The sequence below is a fragment of the Lineus longissimus genome, chromosome 15, assembly GCF_910592395.1.
Source record: "Lineus longissimus chromosome 15, tnLinLong1.2, whole genome shotgun sequence".
Taxonomy (NCBI): domain Eukaryota; kingdom Metazoa; phylum Nemertea; class Pilidiophora; order Heteronemertea; family Lineidae; genus Lineus; species Lineus longissimus.
Genome location: NC_088322.1, coordinates 8,734,061 through 8,751,118, shown reverse-complemented (window position 1 = coordinate 8,751,118; position 17,058 = coordinate 8,734,061). Strand labels below are relative to the sequence as shown.

General features: G+C 40.6%; 2 protein-coding genes across 3 annotated transcripts; one reads left to right on the top strand and one right to left on the bottom strand.

Annotated features, from left to right (window-relative positions):
• Nucleotides 1-141: 141 nt before the first annotated feature.
• On the bottom strand, nucleotides 142-8,801 carry LOC135499643 (sialin-like). Of its 2 annotated transcripts, none has more exons than XM_064790524.1 (9): nucleotides 8,573-8,801; nucleotides 6,737-6,981; nucleotides 6,222-6,455; nucleotides 5,788-5,971; nucleotides 3,936-4,066; nucleotides 3,196-3,345; nucleotides 2,773-2,902; nucleotides 1,740-1,981; nucleotides 142-1,497 (listed from the first exon to the last, which is right to left on the bottom strand). In XM_064790524.1, exons 1-9 carry the CDS (start codon nucleotides 8,595-8,597, stop codon nucleotides 1,345-1,347), a joined length of 1,494 nt encoding a protein of 497 aa, XP_064646594.1. In that variant the 5' UTR covers nucleotides 8,598-8,801; the 3' UTR covers nucleotides 142-1,344. The 2 variants fall into 2 exon arrangements, with proteins under 2 accessions (XP_064646594.1, XP_064646593.1); XM_064790523.1 differs by lacking the exon at nucleotides 8,573-8,801 and adding an exon at nucleotides 8,277-8,540.
• A 735-nt stretch (nucleotides 8,802-9,536) lies between these two features.
• On the top strand, nucleotides 9,537-14,872 carry LOC135499682 (uncharacterized). Its single transcript, XM_064790601.1, has 7 exons — nucleotides 9,537-9,715; nucleotides 10,318-10,490; nucleotides 10,856-11,018; nucleotides 11,639-11,848; nucleotides 12,482-12,601; nucleotides 13,259-13,381; nucleotides 13,961-14,872. Exons 1-7 carry the CDS (start codon nucleotides 9,625-9,627, stop codon nucleotides 14,203-14,205), a joined length of 1,125 nt encoding a protein of 374 aa, XP_064646671.1. The 5' UTR covers nucleotides 9,537-9,624; the 3' UTR covers nucleotides 14,206-14,872.
• The last annotated feature ends 2,186 nt before the right edge of the window (nucleotides 14,873-17,058 follow it).

Here is a 17,058-nt window from a genome sequence, read left to right as displayed (position 1 = left end):
CTGCCTCACCAGTAACTGAAGCAAAGAGATATTCCTTTCCGTGTTCATAGCTGGTAACGAAACGGAGCAGCCGTCAATTCTGGAGTTATAAATAATAAGAGATATCTGCGTTTCGATCATGCGTGGTCTTTTTTTGCGTCTGGCCTTACCAACAACATCCGACAATTCATTCTGCTTGACCAACAACCTTTCGCCAGTCCTCTATTGGTCAATGTCCCTATTTCCCCCATAAAGTATTGATAAATCATACCCGTTCTCCTTGTGGTCTTACGTAGACTAATCGACTGATATGAGATTGTGCTACATGAAGATGTTGAGAAAACTTATAATATCCTTTGCACATTCCGGCTTGCCATCACAACAATATTTTGGATCCAGAGTTCCTCTGTGTCAATATCGCCTGTGATTTTCCAATTCATCAGGTCTGGCTACGTAACCAAAAAATTAGCAGATCACTTAGGTGTTGGGTCTAAGATTACCTCGATCATTACCTCGAATTTCCCTTAACGTACTCTCCCTTTTATTTAATAAGGTCAATTTACTTATAGATATAAACACACCCTTCATTTAGTTATATGTACTACATTCAACCCGATTCATTTTCACCAATGCTGGGAAATGTATCCCATGTACCAATTACCAAGTGAATTCCAGCAATGATAGGAACAAGAAATAAAAAGCTGCAACTGGCCTTGTACACTCTTCAAAATAAGGGTTTTTGAGGTTTTTAAAAACTACTAGAGGTTTTTCGACCAACACAAATGTACACCCCGTAGAGCATTTTTGTGAAATGGAAAACCCCAGACGGTTTTTGAGATTAGTGTGAAAAACCTCCTTTCATTTCGCTGAAAAACCTCTACGGAGTGCATATTATTTGCTAAGCCGAAAAAAAATCAAAGATTTTTCAAGAGCTAAAAAACAGGTCAGGTCGGATATTTCTTTATTTGACAATTATTTATATGAATATACCTGCCGAAACTAACCTCATCCACATTCCTGCTGCGTGGGAAACACTCCACCCTCGTCTTTGTTACTCGACATGTGCATCGTTTGGAAACAAAACGCCACAAGTGCCCTAACTTGGATCGCTTATCTTTCTCGATTTCGTCTCCAAGTGGCCACCGGATTAGCTTGTAAAATTACAACTAAAGAAATCAGCATTATCAAACACTAGTGTCTTCCACTCCCGTAAATAAAAAACGGTTTTACTAGTATCACTAGTAGGAGGCTTTTTCCGCCTCCTTAACCGTTTCTCTAGCCTTTTCCTGATTTATCCGACAAAAGTCCGATATTATCCTTGATGGACAGGATTTTATTGACTGACGGAGGTTATTTCTTTTTATCTTATTTTTCCATCATACTGATTTCCTGTTCTGACCTTTGATCTCGAGCCCATGACTGCTCCTTTCCGTCAGCGAAGATGGAATAAAAGATGGCCCCAAATATCGCCACGCCGGCGCATATGTAGAAGACGACCTGCCATTCTTCACGGGTACCCTGTAATTGAAAAAAGGTACTTAATCATAATTAAAACCGGTAACCACGGTAACGCCAATATCCGAAATAACTGTTCTGTCAATTCAAAAAGAAATTGATCACAACTTTAGTACAGTCAGAGTCTGTCAGACTCCGGTACTGTGCAAGTCAGTTGCAACACGGAATGTACTGAAGAAAACATTTCTGATTATCTCTAACGACTACAACAACTACGGTCTACTAAAAAGGATGATATGACTTACGTTACTCGTGAGTTGTCCTACAGCAATCGGTGCGGTCATCCCAGGAATAGTAGCGAAGGTGTTAGTGATTCCAAAGAGTATTCCACCGTATCTTGGCGCAATATCTAGATGATTAACTACATACCCCGACCTGTTCAAGGACGAGCACGCAACGGCTGTTATGAGTAGGCCCACTGCTACCATCCGCCTCTCGCAATCGACGAAGCTTGCGGCGATCAGAAAGATGGCGGGGAGCACGAAGGCTGCAACGAATTAATTACTGATTTATAGGACACCGTACATCTACTTCGTCTTCCCGACTTACTTGCTTTGTATCATGTATGATTGGCCATGCTGTTGTCTCTGGCTGGTCGGTGCATGAAATGTCTTGGTGACTGTTCCTTATTCATTCTGATCATGAACAAAATGTATTAACTATGTGCACGGTCGAAATGCGTCTTTTTTCATTACCACCCCTTTGCCCCTGGCCCGTTTGAACAAGTGCAGTCTTGGGACAGTATAAAACTCCTCACTCGTGTGACTACCGGCGTTACAGGATGTCGTATAGGGAGCTTTTGCAAATCCCCGAAACGCCAGCGTCAACGCCCATCTCATTGTTCGACCCCATGATAACGATGTCGGACAATGAGGTAGGCGTTCACGTTGATGTTTCGGGGGATTTGCGAAAACTCACTATAAGGTGTGCCAGGTGAGACTCACGATAAGATTCTTATAATACTCTTACATAACATTTTACATGTATTCAGTTTCAAACATTCGTTACAAGATTATTGCAGGATTCTTAGTTAAGATTTCAAATAAGATTCCTCATAGAATCTTATGATGTACATGCGCGGCTACAAACTGAATGAAATTTTAACTCGGCATCTGAAAATAATTTCATCGAGATTTTCGACCTGGAAATGGTTAATTAGATGTCTACAAAGAGACATGACTTCGTCTTGGGTTCCTTGAACGGTTAAGAGATTCAATGACATGGCTTCATTCTGATAATGATGTACCTCTATCTCGGATCGTACACAGTTCAATTTACCTAGGAATTGATAAACCTTCCTCACAATGACTGTTCGGATCCCCCTGTCTCGGAGGCAATCGGCAAGCTGGCCGAATATGATGGCGCATATGAGCATGGTGACATAGGGCAACGAGGAAAACAAACCGTTCTGAAATTCAAAGGATGACAATTACAATGCGATTCGGAAGGTACCATGCCCATATATAGTGTAAATTATGCACATTTCAGCTTGAATTCCGTTTTTTATCTTTCTTATTTGTCGGTAAGGAGATAGCACTGCCCGCTACAGAAGTCAGGAATGACTCCTTTTCAAGCCCTGAAGAAAGACGATTGATGTTTTTCTGGTCAATATGAATTCGTAAGATAGATCAAGAAATACGAATTCCTTCGTAATTACTACCCACCTGCCTTACTGTCAAGTAAGGCAAGTTTGCAACTCACTTGCTTCATGTCAAACTTCAAGACATCTTTCATATAAGTCGGCAGGCATGTCATCAGCGTATACTGGACGTAGTTGTTACACACGTGGGCAACTATTATGGCAATCAGAGGCATTGAGGTGGCAAACTTAAGCCATGGTACACGTTGACTCTGTCAGGGGAGAAAAGAGCATTAGAATATGTTTCCCAGGAGTTGATTTAGTTGGTCACCAGTACATTTGTACACCAGCGCCCTGTGTACAGTGACCCTATATCCTGCTCTCTGTTGGAAACATAATTATAAGATTGATAGACAACAGGACATAATACAATATTTGTTAGCAAAGATGAAATCTTAGCTTCCTGTGTGATATTTTCGCGCAGTTTGGCAATCAAGCATATATCACTTAGAAAAAGTATATCCCAAAACTATTAAAGACAGAAGAGCTAATCGTTTTGTAAAAATGATGAATGAGTATTAAGCAGATATCAGCACGTGTGACGCCAAGACTCGAAGTGTTATAACAATTTTAATCATAATCACAATGATTTTGATAATAAGCGTACTGTTACCTCAATTACAGATTCGGTGGATCTAAATTTCGGTTTGCGAAAATGAATGCATGAATTTGCTTTTGCCGATAGGGAATAAAACTTCAATAATTAACATATCACGAATTCCATTTTCATACGTTTGCTGGGTCTGTCGTCGTTCTTCTTCTTTTCAAAATCAGATTTTAATGACGATGTACAATTATTTACCGTCTTTGCCACTGAGTCGCCAATGTTGTCTATGATATAGTCTTTCTCGTCCTCGGATATACAGGGGTGCTCACTCGGTGAGTTATAAACAAGTCCTAACCATATGGCCAGCCACACTACCTCTGCTATTCCTGAAAGCCAATTTGGTTTTGGTTCATTTGAGTACTTTTCAATTTGCAGATTTTGAAATCGGAGCTTATGACCAAACACTATGAAATAATTGCGCCATTTACACGGTACCGACCAGACCCGGCCAGACCAGAGAGACTTGAGCGGATGCTCACGACGCCATGAATGGCGTAAGTCTCGTTATGTCGTATTAGTGTGTACATCGAACAAGAAGTATTAAGTAGCAGGAAGGGGTTGTGGTTTCTGAGTGTGAGGGGGTATAGTGGTGTCTGTTGTCTGTGCTTTAAGAGAGACTAGGCATGATGCCAGTCTCTATTAACTGTGCTTTAAAGGCGGACACAGACTACCATCTATCTAAAGTGTTTTAATTGATACCATCCCTTCAGGTAACTTCCATGGCAGTGTGTCTGGTCCACAAACTTTTCTTTGCAAAGTAATTTGATACTGGGGAGGTACTCTGCCAAGTGTTGGCCGCTGAGGGAGACTGCTCTATTCTTGCCAAGCAATTTGTTTATCTTGGCCTGTTGTTGACAGGTGTGTTGGTATCTAAACTGAGTTGGTCAATGGTAATGACCTCAAAATAGGTCTATTTCTGGTGTTGTAAGTGATACCAGATTGCATTCCTGTGTCTGAAGATGCTGGAGATCTGTGTAGTGGGCATTTGGTCAGTAGCATCCTGCATACTGAATAGAAGAGGAGCTCTGGCAGATACTTGTAACATATCTACGGCGGAAACCTTCAAATTCATAGAGCTGGTACAGGATCGACCAGGGATATGGGATGTCACGTCAAAAGAATACAAGAACAAGCATATCAAATCCCTAAATAAAATCGAAATTGCCCTTCTCTTCCTCTGGACAAGCACTGTCAGCATATCAACAGTAGCTATCTTTGTATTTTCCCTCCAGAATCATCAAGGTCAAGGGGATTTTATTCTTGGGTAGCCCACCGCAGAGGCATGGATTCCATTAAAATAGAGAGTTAAATGTTAGTCTGTCTGTGAAATGTTTAGCTACTTGACCAACTTGTCCACATCTGCCTTCAATACTTGGTAACCCAGAACCTTAAACAGTGTGTAGTCTGTGTCCGCCTAAAGGCACCTTCCCCATAGAGGTATACGGTATACTACACTATACGCGAACAATGGCTTCACAAAGGGTGCATGACCATGAAACTATTGTTCGCGTATAGTATAGTATAGGGTAAAGCTCTATGGAATAGGTGCCTTAGAGAGACTAGGCATGATGCCAGTCTCTATTAAAGCACAGTCAACAGACATGTGGTTTCTGTATTAGGTCTTTCATTGTAGCAATGCGAAAATGTAAGCAATTTTGGTTAGGTCCGTCATGACGTAGATGTACTCTAGACCAGATCACATTCGTGCGCGTTTACACGGCAGGCCTGTCTAGAACGATCCGATTCGATCGAGATCGGTTTGGTCCCGTGTAAACGGCCCGACAGTCCAGCACTGAGTTTCGCTTTGCAGTTCATGACCTTCTTCTCTTACGTTTGGGAACTTGCAGTGACCAATTCATATCACACCGTAAGGTTGAAAACTCTGGAGTTTTGTTTCGGGTCGAAACGACATTCTTCAATTGTTTAAGCGCAAGGCAACGGTGAATGATAACTAAGCAAGTGAATCTGAAAACACTGTGATTGACAACTAGTATGTATAAATCGATTGATGCCTTGCTCATTCAAAGCCTTGGAAATGTTTACCAACCAGATATGTAGAAAATAGACGGCCATCCTCCATCAAACCCATACACACAGAGATAACCTGAAAGGAAATATGTGACGATGTTGCCAAAGATGGTCCCGGAGTAGCTCAGCGAGACTAGCTTGGTTCTCTCGAAGACTGGCGCCCAGTGGGCCCACAACTGATGGCAGCAGGGGAACATGACACCCTAGCAAAAGATATTGACATTATATATCTAGAAAGAAACTGCTTGATAGTGATCAGAAATGGACAGATTTCCATAAAAATCTTATATACGGGCGTGGTTAGCTTTTTGGTTGGGGGTGGGAGCGTTGTAAAATTACACCGTCTTGCTTCGGCAAAAATCATGCACCCCCAGATTTTATGTGACTTACAGGGGAATTTGTCCCCTCCCCCTCTGCTAGCTACGCTCCTGATGATGTGTAACAAAAACATACCGATCCGATCCCAACAACAACCCTTATGGCAATCACAAAATACATGCTGGTCCTTGCCGCCAAGGGGGTAAGGAAGGTGCCTGCTGCCGACACAGTTAGCCCGAGGAATAGTATCATTTTCGCACCGAATCGCTTCGCCAGCCATCCGCCTGGAATCTGGGTGACGATATACCCGTAGAAGTAGGCGCTCAGCATGGTGCCTTGGAGGGACCGTGGCCATTCGAATGTCCCTTCCTAAAAATAAATTATAGTATGCTTACGGAGATGGTAAATACTGTCGGATACTAAACTGTTTGTCTCGAATTCAGCTTGACGCTGTCATCCGATTTTCATTGCTGTAAATAGAGCAATACCGCCACCTGTGCAATAAAATTGTTAAATCTATCAAGGTACTTCTTGATCTCGTGTGGGTTTCTCGCCCGAATTTGAATCCATGAGTAGGTCTATAACTGACAATGAAAATTATTTTTAAAAATCAAAGAATCTTCTGCTTAAACGCTTTCTGGGTAACTTACTATATCCGAGTCAGACCTTATCGATGCCAAACACTGGTCCTCGACAATGCCATCTGTTGGTGTAACATTTAAATTCAAATACGACGGCGTAGTCTGATTGGTCAGTGTCAAATTTGACGACTCCCTATTGGTTGATCTCTTCACCATGCACACGATACCGAGGCTGAGATTCAATCTCATTGCATACATCAGAAACATGCCGAAGAAGCCGATATAGGCGATGCCATAACGCCACGTGCAGAAAACTGGAATAATGATAGAGCGTGAAACCTGTATAGCATGTTAGATGTAGCATAATTTGATGATTAGAACGTTTGATTGACCATTATCCCAGACACCAAATAGGCGTCTACTTAAATCGAATGAGCAAAACGCTTTCGAACACATAACAATAAATCGAATGAACTGTTTGATTTTTTCGAATGAATCAAAACGTGATCAAATCGACGATACATAGAATCAAATCAAATCGCATTCGATTGTAACGATCGAATGCAGCTGGTGGAATCGAACGAATGCCGGAACAGCTAATCCCGAAATTCATTCGATTCATAATGTGCGACATTCGTTCGATTCGCCAAGGGTCATGTGCCATCTTGTGACGTCACTGCATCAGCCGCCTGGACGCGCGGAGATTGTTGATTACTTTCGATCTTTCTTGGCGATTCTTCAGCTTCCACAATGACAGAAATGCGTGTTAGCATTCGAAAAAATGGGGAATCTCATGGCAAGGTAATAAACTAAGAAGTAGTAGGCCTAATTAGTGATGGGAACGGGAACGATTTATTTCTCTGCTGATGATGCCGGGCTCTCTGTCCAGTACCAGTGTCAGTCAGTGTCCTACTCCACCCAGTGCATACAGCCTACGTACACTGTATACATAGGTAACCGCATACACGTGCCAGCATTAACCAATCGGAATCGAATAGGATTTACTGTGAAAATCGAATGAATGAGTGTACGAATCGAATGAACGCGCGGAGAAAAATCGAATGCATGTGTGCAAAATCGAATAAAAGTGTAGGAAAATCGAATGAAAGTATGAAAAAATCGAATAGACCTGTTCAGAAATCGAATGAACAGTTTAGAAAATCGAATGAAACCTGTTCAGAAATCGAATGAATGTGCGCAAGGATCGAATGAAGGTATGCAAAAATATCGAATGGACGTGTTCAAAATCGAATGAATGTGTGTCACTATCGAATGAATGTGCGCAATAAAGACGAGCGGTATGTTCGGTTAATTAACGAATGTCGTGGTTGACTTTATAGGATTAAAAATGTTACTTCGATTTCATCGAATGAATATGTCAGTGATCAAATGAATATAGCTGCATTGAATTGAATGAATGTCCATGAAATAATCGAATTGTGTCTAATGAATCGAACAAATGTAATGAATTTCATGAGAAATCGAATGAATGTTGTGACAAATCGAACGAATGTTGTAAATAATCGAACGAATGCTGTGAAAAATCAAATTTTGCTACAAAAAACGTGCCATAAACCTGGTCAGTAAATCCCTTCCTTTGGGAATGTACCTTGATAAGCGCAAATAGTTGCAATCTCCATCACAGAGTTCTGACGTTGCTCATCGTTGCCGTTGGAGGATGGGATGGTTACTCCGCAGACCACTGCCGACGAGGACGCAAAACAGTTGTTGACTGGCCATCATTTTTTTATACGCAATGTCATGACGGTTAACTCGTCTTGCATTGTAAGGAACACTGAAATATTGGGTACAATCAAAAACGTTACACCGGATCAAAGCAGCTCTTTTTTAACAACAGATGGTATGTTAGCTAAAGTAAATAAAGAGGTAGGAAAGATTACGAACCTGGTGTGCTTCGACCACAAGCCATTTTGTTTTCTATTCACTGAAAGCTTTGTGTATACCTGTCAGGTCAAATATTTCGACGATACTCTGTATATAACTTATTGATTAACTGATCATGACTGTCAACGAAGATATTGATGCAAGGTGAAAACGAAACAAACTATGTCAGGTAATTCTTTGAGATAATCATTATGATCAACCTGAAAATCGAGTTGCAATACCGAATACTTTACTTATTTCGACAGTGATTTGCATAGTATGTATCTTGCTTGGTTTTTATTATCATCGGCTCTTATATTCTGTACACTAAAATTGTAAACATACTATAACCTACCAAGGGCGGTCGGGCTTTATCAAGCTATATTATGTGATATCTATGCATTATGCGTTCCTTTTCTTAATCTGTCAACGGGGAGGTCAACACAGGGGTGTCTTAAATAATCGAATTTATAGTGATCTAAAAATGAGATAACGCCAACAAAGAAACCGCCACCTAGTGCACAGAGAGCGATTTATTTGTTCACCTGAGAATTAAAGAGGGGCGGTTTGATCGAACTGATAATAATAAATTCTATATATCACTTTCTCTTCACTTCTCTTATCAAAGTCAATAATTGCTTGACCTCTTAAATGATCGGATAGCGCACCGACATGAAACATAGCACAGATAATATACTATTGTATGCGTGCGTAATATATCGAATTTTAATGCACTTTGATCAAAAGATATCGGGGTCAGTCTATTCATATCGAAGGTGACGAAGGTGAACATTTCGTAAACAGACACAATTATTTGCTATCAGTTCCTTTTCTCATCAAGAAAGATGGCAAAATATACATTATCTCAAATGTTAAACAATATCTTTTTGCATGTTGCATAAACAATGTTTGCTCTTTGAGGTCATCGTAACCTCCCATGCACCCCTCGAACTCTTGAAGATTACGCAGTCCAGCTCATGACAAATCTTGCCAACATGGGCAAACCATGGTGAAAAAATATCTACTCTTCCCGTTTCGTCACATTCTATAAAACCTATTATTTCTCTCTCAAAATGAGTTTGTTTCGTGACCCTGTTTACTCGTTGATACTATGTATTTTGCTCCAGGGCCTGACAACCTTGGGTAATCATCTCACCCCAAAAGGTACGTATTCTTGCACTTATCTGAAAATTAGTACTATTTGGGTGTTTTGGTTTATGCCCATAATCGTATGGTTGAGGTTTTACAAGTGAATCCAGTGGCCTGGCAGTCCACCTAACTGGTAACCCTTCCACCGTCCAATTCAAACATCGACCGATGGTCCCCATCAGTATCGTCACCTGCACTGACCATGACCATGAATTCCAACTTTTTATCTCGGAATTCTGACTTACGAAATCGAGGCTTGAACTCCTGCCACTCAATAACTCTGGCTAATAGATGTTTACTTAGTTGTTCTCAAAAGACCATGTTTGCACTGATACGGTACTTACCATGATTTATTTGGCAGGAAATGTGAAAAGGAAAGTTGAATGAAGACGTGAAGGACGCCGTAAAAAGTCGAAATTCCGAGATTATTTTGAGAAAAAAAATTGCATGATGTCCTTTCCCAGCCACCGTAGATGTCAAACGCTTGTTAAGTGTGCTGATGTTTTTAATCAAAAAATGAAACTGCCTTAAAAATCTGAATCAGTACGTGTGTTTATTGTGCACGTTCTGATATAGCAAAATGCAATATATTCTTACATGATTTTTTTTGGTTTCAGTTTATTACCTGGACGAATTATGTGGTAACGAAAGCTACCGTAACCTTAAAGTGTCCGGAGGAGGGACTATCTACCTCTCAGGCCCTAATAGCATATATAACTCCAGCGAGGATGGATGTAGCGTCGTTTTAGAGAGCATTGTCAGGGGTGGATACTGGGACATCCGGTTAGCGGTAAGAATTGGAACATAACAGAATACACTGATGAAATAGCCGGAGGAATGTAATGAGATTGTTTATCAATGTTTTACATATAGCATACGGAACTGAAGATCTTGTCTCTGGGTCTTTTGACTTGGGATGGGGTTTTTGATCACTTATCAGTTATTGTTGGTTCCGGAATGTCAGTTGCACTGTATATTTTCTGCGCTTTACAGATACGGTTTGATCGCATGGTGATTCTCGAAACGACGTTTAAAAGAGCAACCTAATGCTTAACGGAATCACGGCAAAATAAACTAGCAATGTAATGATTATGTGGAATCACCAAAAAAATCTCGAAAACTGCGTAATACTTATTAAGAAGTGACTTGTTTCAGGATATCAGCTTGCTTCCTGAAGACGATACACTCCGTATAATAGGATATTCAGATGATGTTAGACAGATTTATTATGATCACACAGACTGCGCTCAGGTTCCGAACACATCAACTGCAGACCCGCAGGACGACAGTCGTCGAACCACTAACAACGAAACGCCAGGTAAAACTCCACTTAAAACATGATCATGATAATATTTATCTCATGACTAAAAGACTAATAGATATCCAAAATACAACAAGAATCATAGTCCATACACTGAAGACGTTTTAGTTGACATCCGCGACCTTTTTTTCAGATGTTAGGTCATTCTCTCCATAAAATGTGGTGACGTCATCACCGGTGAGGAAGGTGAAATGTTCCACTTGCTGTTATAAGTAAATGTCATATCGCATGTGCCCGCCTGGAATCGTGTGGCTTTCGGAGGAGGGGCTGATTTAAAATTTTGCGTGTCTAATATGTTCCAGCTGTATGCATTTTTGTCTGTTCAACTTTATAGGTAGGACATGCCTGCATCTTGTTGAACTACGTTGTATATATCAGTGGCTGAATGTATACATTCAGCACGCCTGCATACCATAATCATCCAAAATTGGAAATTTACGAAAAATTGCTACCGTATGACATTATTCGTATCAAAAACGTATGAATGATTCACAATACCAAGAATATATAAGGCTCGTTTTTGACAACACATCTTACGTATATTGACACGTGTACGTCACACCGGAGCGCTTTCTCGCTTATGAGTGATAAACCGAGTGTTTATGACTGTTTTACAGGAAGCGACAATGCAAGAAAAGCTCCATCAGCGCATAATAACCCTTCGGGTCTGATATCGCCGACATATGACAGCAACCCTACGCCTTATTCTTGCGATGGGCAGCTGCCGAGGATTCTCGAAGAAAATATTGAGATATTAGTCAAAGTGGCAGCCACAGCTAGCGCAGAAGGAGTAGAGAAGGTCAACTTTACAATACGTTACAATGCAGGTGCGTACTTTCATCTCCCTCCCTCTCAAGCTGCAATCAACCAGAACCCTATCCCAGGGTGAAGTTGATTACATGTTCCCTTCTCAGCTTTGTAAAGAGACAAAGCTCGACTTCTGCAGATGTATAGTGATCAGTCCAAAGCTAGTGCCCCTTTGAATGGCAATAGTAAGGTAACCATACATCTCTAAATCAAGGGATAAACATTTTTCTTACTTTCCAAGTGGTGCAGTAAGAAGAAATTGTTAGTTGTAAATTGTAGCTTTGGAAAATATTTTTTTTCGTTTCATGCGTAATTTTGCAGTACTGAAAATAGTTTTTCCTTTCTTGCGTTTTTATTTTGTAAATTTCACTAAACACTGCTAAAAGCTCATATTAGATTCTTATATAATATAATTGCACTGGTTCAAAGTTCTAATTTGCATTATTTATGGGCAGCCAACCTTACCAATTAACAGAACGGCATGTGCTAAATCTCATAACCCCCCACCCCCACCCCCCACCCCCAGGCCATATGTTACTGTTTTCAGCGCAGATGCAATTGTCAGGTGGACACGTTACGCCTGTGAGCCAATCAGTAAACGGATTTTTACTGAGGCGCAACATGATTGTATCATTGTATTTTCATTTCGTCAGATATTGACTGCACGACCAATGAATTCAAATGCACAGAGATCCCACAATGTGTGAATTACTTCAGCCGCTGTGATAATGTGATCAACTGTATTGACGGCACGGATGAAAGGAATTGCACGGGTGAGCGCACCTAAAGTTTTGATATATTACAGCATAATAAAACGATAGTATATAATATAACATCATACTTTACAAAGAGGTGTCCGGTGGTGACCGAGGTTACATGTTCGTCAAGCCAGTTTCCATAGTTACGAGACGGCCTCCGCAAAATTCCTCTGTATGTTTTCTTTTTTCAATACAGAAATTCTTTCTCCTAAAGACAGAATAACCAACTTTTCACAGATGAATAGATAATAAGTAAACTAGAACGTGACTGCAGCAGAAAAATGTCCTTCTGTCTTCTCAAATGAGTGATTTTGCGATACATTGGGTACATTCAAGCATTGTCGTTCTCCGATTTTTTAGTCTCACTGCGAAAAATCGAGGAACTATGCAGCCGGACTGGTTCGAAACAAATTTTACTCAAAGGGGAAACAGAGTAGTCCTCGGTTACTATCGCAATCTAGGGTACCATTGGATTGGTGAGAATGGGATTAATGACCTTATAAACGAATTATATTATGATATCTTAATCCAGTCACTGAAGGCCGTGATACTCCTTCCCCTCCATCTGCGTCGGGGTAAATTGATATCACCAATGCCAGTTGTGTTGTGATCAGCGCATCAGCACACACATCACAAACCCTCTCTTACGTCCGTTCAATCTATGCTTTTTAGATGACGAGCGGTGCCGTCCGGGCTACCTCCCATGCCCGGGCGAAGATCACTGTATCCTTCCAGTGGATCGCTGCGATGGATATGGCGATTGTAAAGATCATATCGACGAAGCCGGATGTTTAAGTGAGTGGTTTCTTTTCATAAGGGTGACCAAACCAGCACTTGATTCTTGGCAGAATTAAATCATTAAGTTATGAAGTTTTCGAGAGAAAACCGCGTTTGGGCCGTTACTAAAACACCAGCTAAGAGTAAAACTTCAGCCTGATAAAGCACCGTAATAAGATAAAAGGCATGTTCATCGACACGTTAAACCAATGACTGGAACAGATTTTCTAAGTTGTGTTCATGCTGCTTGAGGCATTTTTGTAGAAAAGTCGGTATAAACGTATTTTTCCCGAGTGATTTCGATGTGCTGCACACGACCAAAATGAAGATTAGTTGTCAAAGAGGTCAGAGATCACCATCTGTATTTTTTTTAATGACGTACTGTTCGACATGACCTGTGCATACATGCATGTGACCATTTATCAAAAGTTTACTGCACTAGTGAAATAGTGAGGCAATCATTTTTAAATCTCATTAAAATTGCCTTTTTTAGTTGTTTCACAATGTCTTAGATTTTGGATAAAAAGCGGCTATGTGATCCCCTGGCGAAATTTTCAGTGTTCTATTTTTTTAGTTTCCGTCGTCTACTTATTGCAGGTATACACTTCAACCTCTCGAAGCATCCTTTGATCATTGCCACCTTTTTTTTCGGGATAATTGCAATCGTTCTGGTTGCAACAGTGATATCATATCAACTCTACTGGCAGCGTAAACTGAAGCAGATTGAGCGATATCGTCACGTGCAGATGGAGGATTTGCACGAGATCGTGAATCGACGAGACTCTGACGTCAGCAACCACCACGACCATCAAGACGATAACTTAGAACTTTATTCAATATGAGGTCTGGCGAGCTTTTCAACTGACATGACTGGAGTTCAAAGATATTCCTGCCCAATGCATGTACGCACGGACTTCTGTGATGTACAGAGTGTTGTCGAGTTACCTGACATTGCGCAATTGCCTGACATTGACACCAGATTCCACACCGCAGCACTGTTGAATATCAAGTGGAATTGTTAGAACAGTTTAGTTATCTCACAGCTCGAAAATCCTAATAAGAGGATTTTTAGAAGTTTTACTGAGTCTTCCAACTAAGAATCTTACAAGAATCGTGTAGAGATTGTAGTTGAACATGTATACGAACTGATAAGACCTTAACTAAAAGTCTTATGGGGATTTTACGCGGGTTGGAATTCGAATACAGCACACACTTAATAGAGTCAACAAGCATTAAAATCTTCACGATATTGGAACTTCTTTGTCTCAAACTGCAGACGAAACCTGCAATTTGAGGTCCATAATGTAAGAAAACTCTTCAATCTAACAGTATTTTGAAGGGATTATTTTCAAGAACTATTGACTGACTCTGGCGGTCTAGCATCAGCAGCATTATTGTATCTTTCTTGTAACTAAAATTAAAAATGTATAAAGTGTATTCTACATGATTGGCATGAATTTGTGAATAATGTGATATGTTACAATAAATTATCGAAGTTGGTACATGTACCTATTGATCATGAAGTTCAGAGCTTTTTTATTGCACACACCCGACACTACAAGGTATTTTTCTAAACAATTACCAGTTTTTGGTTGCTATACATCTCGAAGATATCAATATCAATTCTGAGTATAATGAAAGGCGGTTGCAAGAGTCAGTCTCAAATTACGTTGCCTGTGTTGTCAAAACGAATCCGGTGAGTAATACTACTATATCAAAGAACATCACGGTGAATTCAAGATGCCGGAGCGATTCGTGGTGTCAAAGGTCCAGCATTATAACCATTGTTTAACACCTCGAACATACGTAGCTTCTTGTTTCATTATAATAACCCGTGGACTTCTCCGTGTCATAATAAGACTGCCATGTGAGGGCATGCAGAACAAAAGAAGCTTCTCAAGAAGAATTACTGCGGGAATTGCTGCAAACGAAGTCGAAACTAAATGTGACGAAACTCCAAACTTTAGCAACTAAGATTTCAAAAGTCAAGCAGCTGGAAATTCAACCTAACGGAAACTGAAATTCCGAAATCTCGCGATTTAACATTCAAACGATACTGTGACAAATAATTTGGATTCTGGCAGCCATGGCAGCTAAAACTTCGATTTTGCAACTCAAAATTGGAACGCTGGTAAAAATGTTTTGAACACTGGCAAGCGGATCGTTATGAGCATCACAGGAAGCAAAATATTTGGCGAAGAATTTTATCAACGACAACCTCTTCATCCACCTAAAGTGATGCGAACAAATTCCCTGGATGTGTGCGGATACGGGGTCTTGACTGCCTGCTTAGAGGGATGATGTTGAACAGTCTTCACAAAGATTAACATAACGGATTCCTTGGTTTTATATCTAAATTGCTTGGCCAATTCCGATCTAGCTTTACTAGTGGTTTTGTTCATTGCTTTTCAATTGCGGGATATTGCTGCAGGGATTGAACTCGGCCACACTGTCATCGTTCTACAATTGGAAATACTAATCCTGCTCTTTCTATATAATCTGATGCAATCATGTTTCTTAGTAAAAGTTTTTATAGGTTCGGAACCATTTCGTGCTTGTTTTAGACCTAGATATGTAAGTGATGAACACATCCCCAATCAGGTTTATGTTTTACGCTGACTTGTCATGGTCATAGTTTCACTTGTCACTTGTTGCGAGCACGGCATTGACTGACTCTGGCTTGAAAACATGACATGACACGACATGATGGTGAAAATTGACATCGGGAATCGTATGTAGACCGCTTTTCGGAAATGACTTGTTTTTTTATCTTTTCATCAATGATAATATATGAATGATGACGCGTTACATTTGAAAACGTGAACTTTATATGAAGCCGACCCTAAAGCTAAATATTTCATTCCAGACAGACATCTTCCCCTTGTCCGTGGTAGGTATTAACTTGCGAATCGACCATTTGCAAGATACGCCGGTACCACCTAGGGTCGGGAAAACAAACTTTACACAATAGGTTTTTACGGTAAATGACGCCAGAAAATGTCTCTCGAGACTGTCTGGCGGCGTCTTTAAGCATGAAGATCTATTGTAAAGATGGTTTGTTTTCCCAACCCGAGGTGGTACCGGTGTATCTGCCAAAGGGCCTATTGTACATAAGACTGGGTTTACCTAAAACAGTACTTGTTACAACTTGCAACTAGATGCTATTAAAACTTAGCAAACCATGATTTTCAAATGTGACGTGTCACCTTTCACTTGTCATTCGTGACATAAAGAACGACACGGTGTTTCAAGTAGGCGGACGTCTCGTGATATCACCTTGCAACTGACATCACATTCCAAAGAACTGTTGTACAGGACATTCTATTTTCAGGATCTTATAACTTACCTATCCGCTGAAGAGACATGTGCTCTACGCAACGCGTCAAAGTGCTAACAGAGCAGTGGGTTCAATATATTTTCGTGCTTTGTAACATTTGGCGACACGCGTGGGATTTTGAAATCGATGAACATAGAGTGAGATCCCTGTTTTCCAAATGGTAAAGTATGGATGTGCGGGTTCGTCTGCAACCGCGAATCCGATCACTTCATCTTTTTGGAAGCCCCATTCGCAGTACCCCTTCCCCTGCTTCTCACCTGTTCCTGAAATATGCTGTAGTGATTTCGCTTATAAGAAGAACAGGTAAAAACGAAGCATCAGACAAGCAGTCGAAGTCAAAAATGAGTGCAGAACAGCG

Bases quoted from the DNA above. Each gene is read 5' to 3' on its own strand.
- LOC135499643 (XM_064790523.1), bottom strand. From the start codon at position 8,307: ATGGAGATTGCAACTATTTGCGCTTATCAAG. The intron at 4,067-5,787 runs GTTGGTAAACAT...ATTGGCTTTCAG, and splicing joins GTCTATTTTCTACATATCTG to GAATAGCAGAGGTAGTGTGG. The intron at 1,982-2,772 runs GTAAATTGAACT...AATTCGTTGCAG, and splicing joins GAAGGTTTATCAATTCCTAG to CCTTCGTGCTCCCCGCCATC.
- LOC135499682 (XM_064790601.1), top strand. From the start codon at position 9,625: ATGAGTTTGTTTCGTGACCCTGTTTACTCGTTGATACTATGTATTTTG. The intron at 11,019-11,638 runs GTAAAACTCCAC...ACTGTTTTACAG, and splicing joins CACTAACAACGAAACGCCAG to GAAGCGACAATGCAAGAAAA. The intron at 13,382-13,960 runs GTGAGTGGTTTC...TACTTATTGCAG, and splicing joins CGACGAAGCCGGATGTTTAA to GTATACACTTCAACCTCTCG.